General features: G+C 38.5%; 2 protein-coding genes across 4 annotated transcripts in view; both read left to right on the top strand.

Annotated features, from left to right (window-relative positions):
- The window catches only part of LOC149082224 (SPARC-related modular calcium-binding protein 1-like), a 110,395-nt gene extending 98,311 nt beyond the window's left edge, over nucleotides 1-12,084 (top strand). For both annotated transcript variants that reach the window (XM_089235735.1, XM_089235734.1), the window contains exons 10-13: nucleotides 6,955-7,048; nucleotides 7,276-7,354; nucleotides 7,834-8,011; nucleotides 9,003-12,084. In XM_089235735.1, coding sequence (XP_089091861.1) covers nucleotides 6,955-7,048; nucleotides 7,276-7,354; nucleotides 7,834-8,011; nucleotides 9,003-9,079 — 428 coding nt within the window. In that variant the 3' untranslated portion in view covers nucleotides 9,080-12,084. The remainder of the gene's footprint in view (nucleotides 1-6,954; nucleotides 7,049-7,275; nucleotides 7,355-7,833; nucleotides 8,012-9,002) is intronic.
- Nucleotides 12,085-17,093: 5,009 nt separating this feature from the next.
- Nucleotides 17,094-20,945, top strand: fzr (fizzy and cell division cycle 20 related). 2 transcript variants are annotated; one of them, XM_089235732.1, is made up of 2 exons: nucleotides 17,094-17,193; nucleotides 19,358-20,945. In XM_089235732.1, the coding sequence occupies exon 2, from the start codon at nucleotides 19,362-19,364 to the stop codon at nucleotides 20,814-20,816; it is 1,455 nt and encodes a 484-aa protein (XP_089091858.1). In that variant the 5' UTR covers nucleotides 17,094-17,193; nucleotides 19,358-19,361; the 3' UTR covers nucleotides 20,817-20,945. The 2 variants fall into 2 exon arrangements, with proteins under 2 accessions (XP_089091858.1, XP_089091859.1); XM_089235733.1 differs by having other exon boundaries at nucleotides 17,176-17,732.
- The last annotated feature ends 334 nt before the right edge of the window (nucleotides 20,946-21,279 follow it).

Below are 21,279 nucleotides of genomic sequence, written 5' to 3'. Positions count from 1 at the left end.
GTCCGGATTCCGATAGTGTCGGGACTTTAGCTTGTCTGGCTTCTTCGATAACGTTGGGATTCAGACTAGTCAGAATTTCGGGCAGTCGAAATTTCTGCGTTGGAATTTCGGTTTGTCGGAACGTCGGTAGTTGAGAATATAACCGTAAATGCCTCGGTTGTCTCTTTGCAGACAAAAAGCCACGAGTTTCTTTCTATTTTTATCTAAAACAAAACTTGTCAGATGGAAACCATCTATCACTGGCTAAAAACCAAACATGAAATATTCAGAATTTTTTCCCTTGTTACCATACTTAGGTTAGAATATTCTAACCGCACATAACGGATCTATTTCTACACACGTTACCCATTTATGAGGCATTGTAGCTGCAGAGATCCGGCCTCGTAATAATCTCAAGAAGAGAACATTCTCCGCGGTTTTTTTTTCAATGGAAATGAGTGTGAATGGGAGCAGCAACTATATATATATATAACGATAATATTCGGAGAAAGCGATAAGTTCCCGAACGAAACAAAAATGATAATAATAATGATAATATAACTGATGGGGAGAATAGATTTGATAAGAACCGAGTCCACAGGATGTGATTTTCTTATTGGTATCGTATCTGCTGGAAGCAGTAGCTTGTAGAGATGAATAGGAGATCATATAACATTGTGGTGCATCAAGAGCGAGAGATATATAATAAGTTATCTTTTTTCTTCCCGAGTTATCCGAGAAGGATTATCAGAAAATCCGTGATTGTGTGGTAGCATGACTTCCGTGTTATCATGACCACCTACGACTGTCGCGGAACAATTCCGCTTCCCAGTGAGACAAAATATAATATTCGGAGTAGCATTAATAGTCAGTAGGAGATAAATGTACATAGTCATAACATAAATGCTGTTATTACTTGTGGAATAAATTACAAATGTATTTACAAAGATGATTTATTCTATTTCAAACGTAATGTGCGCGCATCTATGGGCACATGAATTAAATAGCGCGTGTCGTTTCCACCTTATATTTCTTCCACTGTTCTTCAAAGAACCTATCAATTCATACTGGTGCGAAAAACTATCTAATTTAGTCGAACTTGGTTGATTCGAAGTTCAAAGTCATTGGAAAAAAGTTCGAATTTTTCAAAAATTCGAATTATCCAATTAATCTATTCTGGATCAGTAAAATGACCACAAACTGCAACGTAATCATCCACATTCACATATGATAACAATTATCAATTATTAAAATTTTATTATCAATTATTAAAATTTTATTATCAATTATTAACATTTTATTATCAATTATTAAAATTTTATTATCAATTATTAAAATTTTATTATCAGTTATGAAACTGTTTCCAAAATTTTCATAATTTATAATTATAATATTACTGCTACATTATTCCACTGCTCTGGAATCAGCGTTGCTACAGAATTTCTTGACCGTGTTCAAAGCCAAATTTACGGAAACAGCTCACGATCATCAATTACGAAACTGTTTCCCAAATTTTTCTTATCATTCTTATGTGCTACCAAAGAAATATACTTTCATTAACGTATCACGATCTGAACTTTCCATACTCTTGAAGATTCAGAGTAAGTGGTACATATTCTGGATACACTCCAGCTGAACAATATTAAAATGGGTATTATATAGGAGTAGCGAAAAACAGAATCTTCAAACTTTTATTTGTTTTTAACAACGTGATCGAGAAAATCAAAGTCCCCGACTTCTTGTAGAAATTTTCCAAACTAAAAATTTGCTCATACAAAAATCATGATCTTTTCTCCCCCCAGCCTCGAATAATCCTAAAAATTCGAAAAAAATTTCGAATTAAACAAGAAATTTCAACATTATATCAGGTAAAAAAACTCGAGGGGAGTTCGTAAAAGTTCGAATTATCCAAAATTCGAATTTACAAAGTTCTACTGCACTTAACTGTATATACAGGATGTAAAGTTAAGTCCTCATGCACCCCTTTAATTATTGAAGCGTTGCTTACAGAAAAATACTTCCAATCGGAAAAAGTATCTAAAATAATACAGCCATTTTAGATACCGTATGTCATTTATTTTAGGCCGGTATTACACTATAAAAGTTTGATAAAATCCCTTTTATAAAACCTGAAAAATTTAACCAATAAGGTTATTGGTTACATTCTAGAAAATGCAAGCGGCTGCCTTTTTCAAGTTTTATAATGGGACTTTTATCAAACTTTTATAGTGTAATACCGGCCTTACTAAGGGCTATATATGTACCGAGATACAAAATTTAATATTTTATACGGTCTTCTAATTTCCAGTCAGAAAATTGTTGCCCTGTCTCTTCTGAGCCGAAGTGCAATATTCGACGAGATATTGTTCATTGAAAGCTTTTAGAAAAGCTTGAATAATTTTAAAATTATTTCTTTCAATAATTTTAAAATTATTTCTTCCAATAACTCTGAAATTATTTCTTTCAGTAATTCTAGAAATTTTTTTAAATAATTCTGAATTTCTTTCTTTCATTAGTTGTGAAATATTTTCTGAAGGTAATTAAGAGAAATATTACTTCTTTCACTAGTTATGCAATACATTTTTCGATTGTGGTTCTTCTCCCAGCATTTCTATAAATTCTGCAACTATGTAGACTTTTCGTCAGTTAGCCACTGCAAAGAACTTTGAGGTGCCACACATAGCCCGCGAGTTATGCGCTGAAGGGTCCTGTATTTTTCCTACATCAGTATGAATTGATAGGTTCTTTGACAAAATTTGTAAATCACGAATTTGGCCTTGGGAAAATAATTCAAATAAGAGAAAGTTACATACTGTGTGTACGTCACGAACAAAGTTTGTTATAAAATGATACGAAAGAACATGGTGGAAGATTGAACATCCGTGATTGGTTTTATCTACCCATCTTGCCCAGTTGTCTGTACTTTGCGTACGCAGCGGAGAGTGACACCATTTTTGTAGAAACCGTTTGTCTGGGAGCTTATAAATTGTACGTGCACACCGATTATGTCACGATGTGCAGCAGAGTTTTTCCCTTGTAGAACCTACAGCTGTGGTCTGAGGTGTCGTTACTCCCTGTTGAAATTCGATCAATTGCAGATACTGACAGCTCAGATGTCGTTCAGATTCTTTGGGTGTTGCAAGTTATTTGATGAGTATGCTTATATCTCTCTCTCTCTCTCTCTCGGGTTAATGAAGAAAACGTATGCTTTATCGATTAAATCAACTCTTGTCGTTTTATAGATAACAGGTTCGTTTCGAACCTTTGACCCCGGTCCGATCCCGACGTCTGCCAGACTTCTCATATGTTGGGAAGAGATAGAAGGGAAGTGGGCAGACATTGGACAGACTGGCGCCTGCTCATCATCTTACTCGTTCCCACAGTCCCCATTTCTCTCTCACACACACTGTACATTAACTATCTCTGGAGAATATTATGTGGTATCACTTGCCTGTTAAAAAGAAAAAGAATAACCACACAAGGGGAAAAAAATTTCTATGGAATTTATTTATTTTTAATTTACTTTTTTTTTTTTTCCTTTCCTTTCATAGCCCCGTACCGCACACGCGACGTAAGTACGCACATTGCATATCTAATCGGATTTCGGTAGTGTTGACAATTGCGTACGGAGGGAATGAGTGATATCCTCATTCATTGCCACCGATTATTCTCGGTAATTGCAATCGGGTAGAAGAAATCTTTCGGTCTGGGGAGGTGAAAAAAACCCAACAATGGTAATATAACCACGAAGGAAAGAAAATTACGCACTTTGCCTTTGATGCGTGGAAATTTATGTGCAACGTTATCAAAGACAGGTAAATTTTAAATATTGTATTTAACAATTTTGTCGTTGTTGTTGTGCACAAATTTTCATAGTAACCACGATGTATTGAACTAGGATTACCGGATTCCGGAACTTTGAAATGAATACGCATGCGCGCACTTAGCAACATTAGTTATATATGTTTAAAATAGATGGCGCCACTATACCAACAAAGTACTATAGCGGTTTTCCAGCCAATAGAGGATCGTTGTTTTTTTTTGGTTTTTTTTTTCTGTTATCGGGGATATTTATTTTTTATCTACAAATCAAGCATTCATTGCTGTTTCATCCTCTGGAATCTCGAATCATCCTTGGTTTGTTGAGGTATCACGCTGCGATTCACATTACATACCTTCCTTATCCAGTCTTCACCATCTACAGGTGCAAATGTGCTATTTGAGCCATGACTTTTATGTAGATTTATGACATTTTTTGTTTACATTTCTCAAACCTCGCACCCAAATGCTTACAGAGTTTAAAATGCTCACTGATAGTATCCATGACGATGCAGGATTGTTCCTTCCCCGTATCATCATCTATAAAAACTTTGTATGCCACCAATTTTTTTTTCTATTTTACATATCATATTATTTCTACAATCAAATGTCTTCTAGACACTCTGTGTACAACATCATATTTTCATCCCAATTTTTCTCAGTATCTTTTACTTATTTGAGACTCGAAAATCCCAGGATCATTCACATTTCTCCTATTACTCCCAAGAAAACCGAAAACAATGCTCAAAGCTGGTGTTTATTCAAAGGAATCTTATCAGGGCCAATTCGACAAATTGTGATTATTAATATATATTATAAATATTTTTTTGCTATTTATTAAGTTACTATATTAACATTTATTTACAATAATTCAGGTACATTTGTAATCATATTTTGGTGCAATCGTACTTCCATTTTTGAAATATCTTTCTATTTACATATTTGAGAGTTATTTTCTATTTACATATATATCTCGGGGCATCGGAAATGTTTTAAACTCGTGCGTTTTCTCCGCCTAACCTTTAAGGAAATTTAGATTTGTATGAATTCTGAGGGTGCTCAGCACAGTGTTACAAGATAATTTGGGTGCTTACTTAAGCACCAACATCTCCAACGCCATTGGAAGTGACTCGATGATAATGAGATCTGGTGAATTGTGATTTTTAAAAGTGCGTGTACTGTTATGTTTGCATTTCCAGCCAAATAGAATAGGGTAGACGGGGGGTCCGAAAACATTAACTTGTCCGATTGCCCATGATGCTGTTGAGACCGTGATGGTGTTGAGCAACTCCTTCTCGATGAACTTCATCAGCTGCTGCTGAGAAAACAATCGTATTCTCAAGATGAAGGCTGTGGTTTCTTTCTTCCAGAGCTGTTTTCGGACTGTCTTCCGGAACATTGAAAATTAGTACAAACGGGAGAAATTTCAAAAACGTACGCCGATGCTTAAAATGATATAAAACATGAGGACATGCCCTCATACACTAGGACGTCTGGTAACCCTATTTAAACGTGCTGACCCTTCAAGAACGAGCTGAGAATACCAGTCGAAATCTCAACCGATATGGATCTGTTTTGCGATGTCCCGGGGGGAAATGAACCGAATGTCGTAAGAGTGCCACATCGGTAATATCGGAATTGTTATCACAATATCGTGAATGGCCATTAGTTTTATTGCTTCAAGCACGAATACGCGTTGAGGTATCATCTCGTCTCCCGACCGTTTTCGAAATGGATTTTCGATTTTTTTTTTCCCCCCACAGAATCCATTTCAAGGAATTGAAGTTTTACGCTTTTGCATCGTGGAAGTTATGAATATTATTTTCTCGGGATGAAATATTTCTTCTTGCCGTGAAATATTCATCGCTAGATATATTTTATTACTTGTAAGAAAGATTACGAAGACATTTCTTATGATTGCGAGTTCCGCGTGGTACTTTGCGCAATATCTCATCCATGCTAACGGCTTCAAAGATAAGACGCTTATATTCATTTACCGCATCGAGAATGACGTGAAAATATCGGCTAGTTTTCTCACACACAAGAAGAAGGATTTCCCAACTGATTGGTACACGTGTTTCTAAGTTGGTTTTTTTTTTCCTGATCATGACACACAACACACACACACTTAATGATTATTGTCTTGAATTTTCATGGCCGACTTTCAATGAAATACAGTTTGTCCGGGCTAAAGGTATGTTGAAAGGAGAGAGGTTAACTCTCCTTCTCAAACTTTTTTCACCCGCGGTTCGCATTCATGGCTTATACTATCCCCAAAATCGTATACATATTAGATATTTTCACCTATAAAAAAACCACTTCGAAGCGTAAACAGGCACACAAATCAATATCTCCAGCTCATCGCGAAGCCCCCGACATAGGTTGGTGACGCATACTTTGAGGAAACTCTAGGGTTAATGGCTAAAATGTGCACTTCTTCTGGTCCGGTGTCCAGTCTCTGTTCGGCCTGTTCCCCATAGTTGTGGCCTTAGATTCACTAATGGTGCTCAAATTACTTCATTAACCTGCAAATAAACTTGATTACGTATTTTCTCTCTTGAATGCAACTAAAATTTTATAATTAATCTCATAGGTGGTTCTTCCCACTATAAGCCCTATTACCTCTGGATACCTTTATCCAGACACCCTGTATATTCAATTTTAGAATATTTACGTTCTGACGTTTTTTCAATATCTGTGGCAGAATTTTTGGAGGTTCAACAACCAGACGATTTTAATAACAATACCAATGGGCAATTTCTGGACGTAGAGATGCCAAATCATGACGTGACAGCCCAGAAGCATAATATAATATTTCGGTTGATTGGACACACTACAGAGTCATAATGACTCTTTTTGTTCACAACGCACAAAAAAAAAAGTTATGGTGAATCAATATCATTTCCGTTTTTTAGTCTATTTCCAATTTTCATGCCAGCGATGGTTGGAATCCGGGCCTTTGCGAGGCCAAGACGTTCCAAATGAGTCGATAGATTTCGATCTATCGCCCATACATTTAGTCAATCAAAATGTCCAGACTGATTGATGACTGAAGGATGGCTAATGATTTTTGTCTATTTTCCCTGACGAAATATCTTAGTTTGGATGTTACGAAACAGAAAAATATTACGTCACCAATTTTTACTTTTCCTCTAGGATGTTCAGTGCACAGGAAGCAAGAGTTTCTGGACGACCTTGTCGAATCTTTCATCAAAGAAATGGCCGAAGATGCCAAAAATAAATCTACCAGGTAACGATTTTATCAAGGTTTTCTGATTAAAAACGACCAAGCAATTAAATAGTAACAGTCACATATGAGGTGACACACATCGAAGCGAGATGATTTGCTTCTATATATAATTTATTAATTATCAATGAAATTAATTAACTAACTTAATTATTTTTTTAAACCGCGTATTGATAAATTTTTTTATGATTTTATAACACGTTTTTTTCTTTCTCTTCTCAATAAAACAGTAACTTCCAGGCCGAAATACCCACCCCAGAGAAAGCAGCAAGATGGAAATTCGCCTCAATTGATTCCAACGTGAACATGGTGAGTTCTATATCGACATTTAAAGCTTGAATATTCCGATCATTTTTGTCGCTCAACGGTCATTTTCGGCACACGAGGGCTAATTAGACCAGGACCAACAATTTAGTGCCGATTCCGAATGGCAGTCTTTTTTCTACTCACCGAGAGGTTGGTGCGCTAACCCATAGATGTCAGACTCCGTGCGGTACCAATGTTTTTCTGTGGTCGTATCACCGTTTCTGTTACGTTATGAAAGTTTCTGACAAGAACGAACTGAGTATCGAACTCGTAGATCCCTCTAGACATCCTTTAGTATTGCAGGTGAGCATCTTATCGACTTGGGCCAACGCACTCGCTGAAATATTGATTCTAAAGAAATTCCGAGCAGTCTCAGATGTGTATGTGTATAATGATATTTCGATATCTCTCCGACATGTGAAGTAAGGGTGTAGCCGATGCTTCAATCTTCAATGTCCATGTAAATACATATTTCGTTTCAGTTATTGGACAAGAGGGAATGGAAAGCCTTCAAGAAAGAATGGAGGTCTTTCAACAAGGAGGCCAAAACCAAGAGGCGACTCCGTAAATGCTGGAGGAACCTTCCGAGGTTTTGCGACGAGAACAACAACCAGAAAATCACGATGGATGAGTGGCTTGTCTGTACGGGCATCACTCGAGGTATGTACTACTACTACTACTAAACCACACATGCAACTCATCTATATTCCTTTGCAGAACCTCTAACGAATTGGTACATGTTGGAATTTGCGTGTATGTGTAGTGAAACCTGATGTGTAGTGCTTGTTATGTGTAGTGCTTGTTATGTGTAGTGCTGCCATCTGCCACCAGTTTTTCTAACTATGAGTTAAGTGTAATGATTGATTAATTTTTCGTTGTATCGAGGAATGTACTGTAGATCGGGGGGGGGGGGGTGCACAACCTCCGGCCCACGAAAGCTGTTCCGGTAAAAAAGTAACAATATGATCAAAACCTAGGCTGATCGTAATTATCTCCTCGATAAACTGCAAGATATCGGAATCCGTACGATACATCGCAAATTATAGACAAAAACATGCTAAGAACAATAAAAATTGCCAATAACAGCCAAAAGAATTTGTCAGAGTCAAATAAAGTTACTAATTATAAAAGTTTCGAACCAATAAAATTGTCAAAAGTTTGTATAGTTGGCTGCTAAAAAGTCGTCCAAAATGACCGGAAATAGAGGGCTCCTGCAAGTTGCAATAGATTAAAAAATAATTCACATCAGAGCGTATTTGTTTGACAAATATATGTCTAAATTAATTATGATAGAGTCATAATTATCCTAATATAATCTGTAAGTAATAAAAATAATCTTATTTCTTGATTTCAGAGAAGAATAAAAATCCAAGCATTCCTCGTTGAAAAAAACGGGACATTTTATAATAAAAAAAAAACATTTTAGATCGCCGAAATTGCTGGAATATCCCGTAAAATACGGGTCTTATGATCACCCCCATGCACACAGTTTTCTGGCCAGCGAGCGGCAAAAAATGCCGCTCAAATGTCCCGCGGACTGAAAAGGTTGTGCGCCCCCTGTTGTAAATTGACTTCTTGAATAATCTCAAAAAGAAAGTTCTCCATATTCGAATAGACTAAACTTTTTTGTTGCGCTTATTTTGTTTTCCAGACTTCAAGGGAGTGCTGCCGCTGAATCACCGGCGACGCGGGCCGAACCCTTTCAGTACAATACTCAAGAGTGACTGATAGTGATAACCTTCACAAAGTACACACGAAGAAGAAGCACAAAAAAAAAACCAGTGTGCACGTAATTGTTCCGTTGCTGATGTGAACGAGAGACACTCAAAAAAAAAAACGTTAATGAAGTCATCGTGAACGCGAACCGTTCTTACTCAGTCATTTGTTATCTTGATGTCATATGTCCATGTTTCTGTGTATATGTATGTGTTGTATGTGTGTTTTCCGTCTTTTTTTTTTCTTCAATATAATATCTATATAGGTGGCCAGTCCGAACGCAACACATGCTGTGAATGAACATGAACCTTACGATGCGAGTTTCTTATTTAAAACATTTTTTTGATTATTTTGTATTTTAGTGTAGAGTGTTAATTGAGTTAGAGGATCTCATTTAACATAAGCACAATCGTTACCTTTTTTCCGGATGGTCGGCAAAATTAGTTCCCAATCACTTTGTGAAATCGCTCATCCACGCACGAAGTCGCTGGTGTTTATATTGGAGATATATAAATTATATATACATAATACTCTTGAACTTTCACGTAATGCTCATGAGGCATAAAATTTTCTGACACAAAAAACTCAGAAATTTTCAGTGTATAAAGTTATTAGTTTAATCATGCATGCTCACACAACCCATGTCCCGCGGGGTAAATGTGGCCCGTGGCCTCAAACCTAATTTTTTAAAATTCCGTGTCACATTTCATGATCGCTTAAGTGACCCGCTGTGCAGTTCCACATCACTTGAGTGGTCCGTAACATATTCCCAGATCACTCGAATGACCCGTGGCATATTTGGATCACCGCAGCATAGTTCTGGAGTATCTTCGGCAAAATTACAGATCACTCAAGTGGCGTCGCCGCACATTTGCAGATCTCTTAATTGAGTGGTCCGCTTTCAAATCATTGAAGTGGTCTCATAAAGGTTGAACACCCTTGAATTAAATCAATCACAATGCAGTGAAAACTCTTGATAATGGTCACTATGGGATCGAAAATTTTGTCTGCTCACAAGGAAGGTCCGTTATGGAGGTTCCACTGCTTGAGAACAATAATAATTTAACCTCAGTAATCAACCTTAACTGAATGGACGAAGCACAAACTTCCGTTCAACAGTTCCCAGTTCGAACCCCGATTACAGCACGGAAATGTTAGTAATTCGTTTAGAATCGTCTTCAAACTGTACGGCAGTGTCTCCCAACCCGTGGTCCACGGAATCATTTTCATTTACTACCATTGCAATGAATGAAACAGATCCTAAATACAGTATATAGGAAAATATAGGACATCATTATAATTACTGCCAAAAACATCACCAAACATAGAGTTGCCAGTTAACGCTAAATATCAATGAACAATCACCAATGGCGGGAAATTAAATGCCACTGTAAATCGCAGTGGATTTCATGAAAAGAAGAAAAAAAAATCTGACATCTGCGAATATTTACGGAGGCCTAAACTTATAGCCGGCCCTGTGCTCCCTAGCCCCCCCCCCTCAATATTTGCCATCATTTCCATAATACCAATGGAAATATTGTGTTAGTTAGGACCCTGACCACTCCCCAATAGTTTTGAGCCCTTCCAATATTCAGAATAACTTTACGCCTATGAGAATATTTATAGTCGTAATTATCAAAACATAATTTATAAGTGATAAAAAGAATCTTAAAAAAGTTAATTTCAGCGAAGAATAAAAATTCATGTATAAGCTTGGGTGAAGATACGCAAAAAATTCGGAGATGTTTGTACGAAAAAATTATAGTGTCTAAAATTACGGAAATAAAATAAAATACGAATCATATGATCACCTTAATAATCAGCATTCATCTAACATGTTTGTCACGTTAAACTCTTTTTCTTTTTCGTGGAATTCATTTGAATCCACTGCGATTATTGGAAGTGCTTTATTTTCTTGTGATTGATGACTTTCAGCAATAATAATTGGCAACTTTACTTACCTTCGACATGATTTTTGGTGACAAATGGTGATTTCTCGTATTTTGCTCGAAGAAATATGGTCAGCCTAGTCTTAATTTGCCAGACAATAACGCGGACTCCTCGCGCTACAGATAGATACGCACGTCTACGACGCAAAACTCGTGATATTTCTGTCTCTCTACGGCAGAGATCTTCAACCTTTTCCTATTCGCGAGCACTGCTTGTAGGTACCATCAAAAGAAGAGCACCCTTACGGCAAGTTTGACATAGGAATGCATGAAATGGGAATAATTTCATTCCTTGAATACAATTTGTACAGCGTGTATAATTGGGCAATGATCAAGTCCAATGATCAAGCGAGCACGAAATCGGACACGAACATCGGATGTTTCAGGGAGTCACCGCGGTGCTCGCGAGCAACGGGTTGAAGATGCCTGCTCTACAGAAAGGTAACGATACCCATTGGGACACAGTGTAATTGTGTTCTTAACTTCACCGTAAAAAGATTAACATGATGGTTTTGGTTAGGGTAATGAGCTGAAAGGCATTTTAACTCCCTCATTTTACGTTTAGAAAAAAGAAAAACGGACATTTTTATCGGAATAATAACAATTGCAAACTAAAAATACGTATGGATACAAGAAGCATCGCAAGAGATCCCAGTGGTTATAAGGGTTGTTGAAATTAAGCATAGACAAAGCTAAATATCAATTATTTTGTCCGTTTGATTTCAACAATCCATATATATTTTTCTTTTTCATTGTGCCATAAAAAAAAAAATCGACAGAGATTCATTATTATTATATAAATGAGATGCGCTTTTTGTTATTGTTATTCTTAGTATTACGAATAATTTATAATTTATTATGATTTTTTTTTTTTAAATTCAATTTTGTGCTGCTGCGTTTTTTTTCCCCCCATTGCTTCATTTTTTTTTTTGTACGTATGTCGAACGATGATTATAATGATCTTTTTTGTTTGTTTTTTTTATCGTTGTGTTTTTTTCCCCCCTTTCTTTCATATATAAAAGTGTATACGTATTTGTTTTAGATGGAAGAATAAAATTCTCAAAATTACGTAAAAGACTATTTCCTTTTCAAATCTAGCACTTAGGGGCCGTTCAAGTATTACGTCATCATCGATGGGGTGGGGGGGGGGGGTTCCGATTTGCTGACTTTTGATGACAAGAGGGGAGTGGGGGGTTTGCATAATGCTTACGTCATCAACCACCCTTTCTGATAAGGGGGGGAGGGTCAAAAATGGCTAAAAAATAGCTTACGTAATACTTGAACGGCCCCTTATGAATCAATTGAATGTGTTGTATGAATAACACGGTTTTTATGTGTTATAGGTCTTGAATTTTTTCCGATAAATATAATATATCGGGCACCTATCAACAATTTTTTTTCTTCTAAAAATTGAAGCATTCGTAGAATCATTCGGTAAATTGCCAGTTTCTTCACTTCTTATTCGAAAGAAAGTTGGCAGAATATTTGTCCTTTGGGGCCGTTCAAGTATTACGTCATCATCGATGGGGGGGGGGGGGTTTGGATAACGTCATCAACCACCCTTTATGAAAATATGAGTTAGGATTAATAGGGGCAGAGCTAATGACGAAATTTTGTTGACGGGGGGAATCAAAAATGGCTAAAAATTTGCTTACTTAATACTACTTAATACTTGGCCCCTTTGAGACACATATATACGTGAACGATCGGGCTTCTTAAATCCTTACAACGGCATTGACGAGATATCTCGCCTATCTTGAATTTTTATTTCGGCAATGACGAGACCATACACTGCGACGTGTCCCCGCCCCCCCCCGCCCCTTTTCAAACATGTTTTCGTATCACATCAATTGCCAGTGTGTAGAGTCGGCTCTTGTTAACAGTTTGATAACAGAAGGAAACAGACGTTGTTTTTCCCTTTCCCTTCGGAGTGGTATGAGTTACTTACCCCGGCCCGGCGAATGTGATTCGCCATACGGGGGTTCCATACGGGGGAGCACTTATTTTCTCAATTTAAAAAAACTCCATTTATAAATATATATACACTCGAATCCCGTTTTATCGAATACCGTTGCAGCGTAAATCTCGTTTTAACGAACACTTTTATAATCCCTCAAATAAGTTTACATAGGAGCAATGCAAACAACCTGAAATTCCTTCATAACGAAATTTCGTTATAACGGAGTGATTCTCCGGTCTTTTGGAGTTCGCTATAATGGGATTCGACTGTACATTCTACCCCCGGGAGCACCATTGGCCCCCGAGGTTAACAATTCACTTCACAAAAACAATTTACATTGGCCCCCGAGGTCAACAATTCACTTCACAAAAACAATTTACATTGTATTACAATTATAACAGAACAAAAAATTACTACTACTATTGCAGCGCTTACTTTATACCTCGGGTAGCACCATTAACATACCGCGAACAGGAATTTGATGCTATCGAGGTTATTGTATTAAGACACTATTTACACGCATTATTGCTTTAAAACATATACATTAATATATACACACATGTGTTTTATCAGTCTTCCAAATGTTGAACACGTGATCCATTCATACCATCCAAGGTCGACCGGAACATAGATTGTTTCGAACTCGTTTGCGTCAGTATGTTCGGAGTGGTATAGGAATATGCTTACAATATATATAAAATAAGAAAAAGTCAGAGTATTTCTCTTCCTCGGTTTTTTTTTCTTTTCAATATTCTTAAAGTTGGGGGGGGGGGGGAGTACTTTCAGCTGCACAAAATCTGAAAAAATAGTCGTCTTGAAAAAAGGTGTGACATATTTTGGAGAGAGTTTAGCGATTTCCAGTGTGTCAGTTATAATGTGAACCAGTGGAATTTTAAAACCCGCTTAAGAGGTTAAACACAATTCTGACAAGGCACACCTCGTCAGAAACAGGGTATGAAAAAGAAAAAAGAGTGCAATGCAACGCAGTGAAATTCCCACCATGGGCGAAAGAATGATGAAAAATCCAATGCAACATTTTTGAAAGTACTCTTCTATAGTAAATAAATTAATAATAACAATATTTACCCATTCCCATTGGCAGGAACCATGTAAGTTTCGTTCATGGGCCATGCAGACCGCTTTCTCATAGGGTCAAATGTAGGATTACGACAGGAAACTATAGGTCTGAACTTGTATGGGACCCTATAAGCCCAAGCCCCAGCAATTTTTGCCAAAATCATTATGTCCATCGAAAAATCCCCCCCCCCTTTAGTATTTCCGAGCCATTCCAATTTTTTCAACAACTTTACACCATTGTCGAGAACGCCAATTCAACTTTATGAAATTTATATGGCAATATTTGTTCATATAGTGCTTAAAGATAATGAATGATAAGCAGGGGCGTAGCCAGAAATTTCGTTCGGGGGGGGACCACTTTCATTTCGGGGGGGGACCAAAGTGACAGAACAATGGATTTGGCCATATTTTTCCCTTTTTTCGGTCATTTTCTCACATTTCGGGGGGGGGGGGCAGACCCCCAAGTCCCCCCCCCCCCTGGCTACGCCCTTGATGATAAGAATATATATATACTCGCACGATTTTCCTTAGTTATATCAATTCTTTTTTCTCCGATTGGTGATTTCTTTCTCAGCCTGAAGATGGCAGCACTGCAAAATTGTGGTTTTTCTTTTTCTTCTTCCAGCTGGAATTGCATAGGTAATGTTCAGTAAAATCATTGCCGTCATAACGCGTGGGGCAAAACCGGGCAAGGCTCGGTCTTTCAATGACGTTTCAATACATTTCTGATTAGCAAAAATTAGTGCGAAGTCTTTGCATATGAGCCCACGTCTGGGACCTCATGTGCATAGGGAGGGGAGGGGAGAGGAGGGGAGGGGGGGGCTCGTGAATTATTTTACAACGATTTTTGAAAGTATATAAGAAATAGGATAGATACAGGGCCGTAACTAGGATGGGGCCCGTAACAGGGGATAGCCCCTGGGCACCAAGCTCAATGGGAGCCCCACATAAGTTTTTACATTTGTTTTGCATAATAATAACCCAGAGACGGATTTAACGGAGGGCACACCGGGCCCGGGGTCCCGACTTCTAAAGGTCCCCGAAAAATCCAAACTTCACACTTTTTATAATTTAAGGGCCCATTATTTTCTTTCGCGCTCGGGGCCTCAACCGACTTTAATCCGCCACTGCAATAACCCTTTCAAGAGCGGCCTCAAGGAAAAGTCCGCCCGGGGCAATGAGAAAGCACACTACTGCCCTGGATAGGCAGACAAGCACTTTTGGCTTGGTAGAGTCCAGAGAGCCCATAGGCGGAGATAGATTTAAAAGTCTGGGGTGGGGCACGGTCATTATTGCTGGGGGTGTCACGATGATGATGTCAATTCATATATATACACATTAGTCGACTCCAACTTTGACGCTGGGGGAGGGGCAATGACCACACCCGTATATCTACCCATGACAGGGCTGTCCTCAGGATCAACCTTTGGAGGGGAAAAAGTTAAGATTGAGTTGCCCATGATGTACTCAAGACGGTAGCATTGAGAACATCATCGACCCTCCGAGCAAAGTGATTTTTCTGAAGCCCAACGGACTTACGTTTGTCGCCTTTGAATTGGATCTCCGACTATATAATTATCTGAGTTTTATCTCCACCGGGCTGTGTCCTGGTGGGCCCATGCGTTAATGCGACGCTGGGGGAAGGCACGACGAATGTTTATTATTTATTTATTTTTAAACACACACCACAGCATGAAACTAGAAATCCCAATTACAGATGTGAAATGCTACCAATTAGTCAAATAAAAATAAGGATTACAGATGAACGGAGGGGGGGGGGGGAAGGGTAAAATAAAAGGGAAAAACATTGAAATATAAGTTTATATAATAAATATTCATAGTATAAATATAAAAATATCAGATGCAGCGGAATCCCTCTTTAAAGAACACCGTTATAGCGAAAAAAATCGCGTTTTAATGAAATACTTCTTTATAATCCCCAGATAAGTTTATATAGGAACATTGCAAAAACCTGGAATTTTTTTTATAACGAAGTGATTCTCCTCCATTCTCTTGGAAATCGTTATAACGGGATTCAACAGTATACGTATTTTTTATCAATAGTTTCATTTTTTTACAAAAATATTAAAAAATAATTTTAATTTTTTATCGTTTTTGGGAGGGACACGGGCTCCCACATGTCCCCCTCTTACTTTTATCTCAGGTACGGCCCTCAGAATGTTCGGGTATATTTGAGGCTGTTAGAGTGGCCTCGCAAAAAAAAATGTAGGCTCTATAAAATATTTTGCACAACTGCCAGGGCCGCAACTAGGGGGGGGGGGGGCAGGCGGGTCTCGTGCCCCGGGCTCTAGACCAAAGGGGGCGCAAGTCTTATTCTCAAACCTCTCCTTCAACATTACAAGGGAGTGCCAAAATGCCCACTTGCCCCGGGTGACAAAGCATATAGTTATGGCCCTGACTACTGCTGCTGTATGAGAAACTACAATAACATACGATATGTTCAATTAAGAAACTACAATAACATACGATATGTTCAATTAAGAAACTACAATAACATACGATATGTTCAATTAAGAAACTACAATAACATACGATATGTTCAATTAAGAAACTACAATAACATAGGATATGTTCAATAAAGAAAAACGATATACTTTGATTTTCTAAATAAATAATTAAATTCAAACAGAAATCAGAAAAAAAAAAAAATTTTAACTGCCAGTTCCGAACAAATGCAGTTGAATCCAGACATGACGGGGAAAACTCCCGCAATTGTTTTTCAAACAACAAGACGGCTTTGACTATATCAACGACTTTGACTTCGAATCGAAAAGACTAAAATATGCTGAAAATTTCAAATATTCACCGATTAAACGAATAACGATAATTTTTGCAATTTTTTTTTTTAAGGAATAAATAAAACTTTTAAAACCATAAAATAAAAAAAACTCGCATTTTTCATCAAAGGAACCGTTCAAAAATAGCTATTAGTTCAAGACTTAGACTTCAGATGGCAGCACGGCTCGTACCGACAGCGGCGTCGCTTGACTCTCTTCTCCCATTCTCTAAAATTTCACCCTCCCCCGCCGCTAATGCACAAACAACAAACAAACGCCACGTTCGAAGAAGAATAAAATCCTTGGGCCACAAAAGCTCGAATGCATTGATGCCAAGAACAGGTAAAAAAGACCAACGCTTATCTTTTCTTCTTCTTCTCTTTATCTCCGATTGAGACTAAAAGAAAAATGAACGCATCTCTAGTTTTTTCTTCTCTAACGTGTCCATTTAGGGTTGGAAAGAAAACGTAATCATGGCGATGCTCCGCCGTTAAGCCTATCTCCCCCCCTTATAACGTAAAGACATAGAGATCGTGGAGGGGTGTGTGTGCGTGTGTGAAATATCTCCTTAGGGGCAATGATTCAAAAACTGATTAACTTTATGCAAACTAAGTAAGCTTTTATTTTTAGATAAGGAAAGAGAGGACTTTTAAACTGATAATGATCAAGCTTGAAGCCATTTTGTTGATTGGAGTCCTTTTAACTCGGGTGTGTGTGTTTATCCGGAAGGGTCCCGGAAATCCTTCCTCTAGGAAAAAACAACTTGGATAACCCCTCTCTCATTCTATTTTAAGGCGCTTCCCTTTAAATTACAACGTGGTTGAAGCGTGCTTTTTTTTTTTTAAACCTCCCTTGTACATTTAAATCCTAGGAGTTATAAGGTAAGTGAAACATGAGCTTGAATTACATGATTTTTCCTTGAATTAGGCTATCTCCTACACATGTGTGAATTAATGGTCTTTTATAATGTGGATTGGTTTGAAGTATGCTTTTATATGTGTTTTTGTTTCGTGTAATGTTGAGTAAATGCTGTGTATTTCGCTGTTTGAGATGCGTTGAAATTTGATATAGTGTATGAATGCTGTCTGTGCGCGGCATATGCTGTTGCCGCACAGGGTGGCGAAATCCCATGTAACTGTACTCTAGATATTTCCCATAACTTTTATCTCTTTTGCAGTTTATTTTTTTCCCGATATACAGAACACATTTCTGTCTTTACACAGTTTAAAGATATGTTGAAACAGGGATATATGTTGCCAACATCATCATCCTCGGCCGTGAAACATAAATGTTTTGGTTGTTTTTATCATGCCCTGTAAGCCTAATGTGAACTGACCTAGCGCCATGCTCTCTAGTTCACTCTTTAGATTTCTTTCATGCTCGTACATGCACTTAGTCGTTGATTTGGTCCCTCATATTTTGAATCGCCCTCTTGGTTATTCACATGCCTGCACATTGTTGTCTCCCCTAACGTTGAGGTGTTTAATAAAGTGTTGATAAAGGATGTTGTTCACCCTCTAGTTCAGTGTTTTCCGAAGTGGGCAATGGAATGGTCCAGAGGGCGATAGAAGCTAGGCTACAGACTTAACATAGGATCCTACGGGTTCACTTGAATTGAGGGGCGATGTGAGGAAAAAAATTGCTGATGAAGGGGGCAATGTGGAATTAGAAGTTTGAGAAACTGTGCTCTAGTCAAACATGAATGGAAGACATGTATCAACTCAGTTCCTATCGACATTTTTCTATTTTATTGAATTGTGAAATTCCATAAACACAAAGTTTGAGGCCTTTTATTTGCCCATATTCTTCTGAGGAACTTCTAAACCACAAAATATTGCGAGACCAATATAAATCATTCCTTTCAACATCACTTTCCTATAACTTCAGTCTTTAAAGATCCCAGCTAACTCAATTAGCGAATTCGACTAGCATGCTATGGCTATGCACATAGTGCATGCTGGTTTGAGATTTTTTTTTTAAATATTAATGTGATCCTCGTATATTCCCAAGGGATCAGCATGATCCGTCCAGGGAATTTGTTAGTGTTAGTTAACATCCACGCCCAAACCGGATTCGAACCCACACCTGCACAGTGAGAAGCTAGTCCCCTAACCACTCGACTGCCAGGTGGCAAAATATTCTGAGAGTTGGCTGCATTATGAATTTTAAAAAAAAACTGAAATTCAAGTTTTTAACCAATCTGTAATGGCACCAATTCACAGAATCTGAAACCAGTGTGCGCTATATTCATACCCTATTATGACACTCGGCTTATGAAGGTTTTTTATTGGTCCCCAAGATTGCCATTAGACCGAAATCGGATTGAATTTCCTTTTTCCTATCCGCTTAGCACAAATGAAAAATTCAACCTTCTTAAAGTTCACTTACATGATCAAAAATGATATTTCTCTTTGGTATTTATTAAGACTTAGTATCGTGTTATGTTCTACAATTACCGTATTAGCATCTGTTATGATATTGATTTCTCTCTCTCTTTCTTTGGAAGGGTCATGAATCGAGAGTATGCAAATCGTTTGTTCAGGCAGCAAAATGATCTGGAGTTCAATAGCGTCACTTCGAGTCCGCCATTCAAGAGCAATCAAGAATGCATGTCGCCACCGGGGGATCGCTTCATCCCTTGTCGCAGATCGAGGCGTTGGCTCCGTAATTTTTCGCTTCTTCAAGAGACGGAGAGGGAAACTAGTCAAGGTAAGAAGTCCAAGGATGCCACCAGTTCAGATTGCTCTAAAGACAGCCTGGCATACTCCTGCTTGTTGAAGAACGAGTTGCTGGGCACAGCATACGAAGACATCAAGGACCAGTCCGATGAACGGAAAGCTCTGAGTTTGATCCAGGGACGGAACCCAAACTTGTTTGATTACAAGATTCAGAACGAATCCATAGGGAATGAAGCTATGTCACCATATTCGCTCTCACCAGTCAGTTGCAAAAGCCAGAAGCTTCTCAGATCAACCAGAAAAGCAGCTAGGAAAATATCTAGGATACCTTATAAAGTTCTCGATGCCCCAGAACTGCAGGATGACTTCTATTTAAATTTGGTCGACTGGTCATCTGCAAATGTGTTGAGTGTGGGACTTGGAACCTGTGTTTACCTATGGAGTGCGTGCACGTCACAAGTCACTCGTCTTTGCGACTTATCTCCGGATGGTGACACAGTCACTTCGGTTGCATGGTCGGAGCGTGGTCACCTGGTGTCCGTGGGGACTCACAAAGGCTACGTGCAAGTGTGGGACGTTACGGGCCATAAATGTGTGGCGGTTCTGGAAGGACATTCGGCTCGTGTCGGAGCTCTTGCTTGGAATGGCGATATATTGTCATCTGGCAGTAGAGACCGTTTCATTATTCAGCGGGACATTCGCACTCCTTCTATTCACCCCGAACGTAAGCTGGTTGGGCACAGGCAAGAAGTGTGTGGTTTGAAGTGGTCGCCCGACAACCAGCACCTGGCTTCTGGAGGCAATGACAACAAACTATTTGTCTGGAACATGAGCAGCGAAACTCCGATCCAGACCTACACCGAACATTTGGCGGCAGTCAAGGCCATCGCCTGGTCTCCTCACCACCATGGTCTGCTAGCCAGTGGCGGGGGCACAGCAGACAGATGCATCCGCTTCTGGAACACGCTGACTGCCCAGCCGATGCAGTGGATCGACACCGGATCTCAGGTTTGTAACCTGGCCTGGTCAAAGCATGCTTCCGAACTCGTCAGTACCCACGGTTACTCTCAGAATCAGATTCTGGTGTGGAAATATCCGTCGCTCACCCAGGTCGCCAAGCTGACCGGACATTCGTATCGCGTCCTGTATCTGGCTATGTCGCCCGATGGGGAATCGATAGTCACCGGTGCCGGAGATGAGACGTTACGATTTTGGAATGTTTTTAGCAAGACTCGCTCGCAGAAAGAGACTAAATCTGCTTTGAATTTGTTTACCAGTGTCCGTTAGATGTGGTTAAAATGTAGCTTTGTGGTGCATGTTGTTGTTTAGATTTGTTATATATATAATATAATAATAGGCTGTAAAAAAATTAGTGATAGAACAAGATTTTTGAGTAAACGTCTTGTAATATTATCATTTCAGATTTCTTATTTTAGTACTATTGGCAATTGTTATTTGTTCTATGATAACACAGCTGGAAATTCTCCTGGATTTTCCAGGACACTCTAGAATCTCGACTGCGGTTTTAAAAAATCCGTACTTTTGGGGGAAAATGTTATTCCCAAACAATTGAGTTGGAAAAGAAAAATACTTGCTTTCATTTTAGTCCCCAAAATGATATCACAAGCGTAATGTAATAAATTGTTGTTATTGAATCAAATAACTGAAAAATTCCATTTTGGGCAAAGGGGGGGGGGGGAGCAAAATTTAGCCAAATGGCCAGCGTCAATTGGCAAGATGATTCGTACAG

This window comes from Pholcus phalangioides, unplaced genomic scaffold (genome assembly GCF_987345545.1).
Source record: "Pholcus phalangioides strain wild (caught in Gottingen) unplaced genomic scaffold, Ppha-v1.0 ptg000009l_1, whole genome shotgun sequence".
Lineage (NCBI taxonomy): Eukaryota > Metazoa > Arthropoda > Arachnida > Araneae > Pholcidae > Pholcus > Pholcus phalangioides.
The sequence above is the reverse complement of the archived record's forward strand: the minus strand, read 5'-3'. Positions and strand labels throughout refer to the sequence as shown.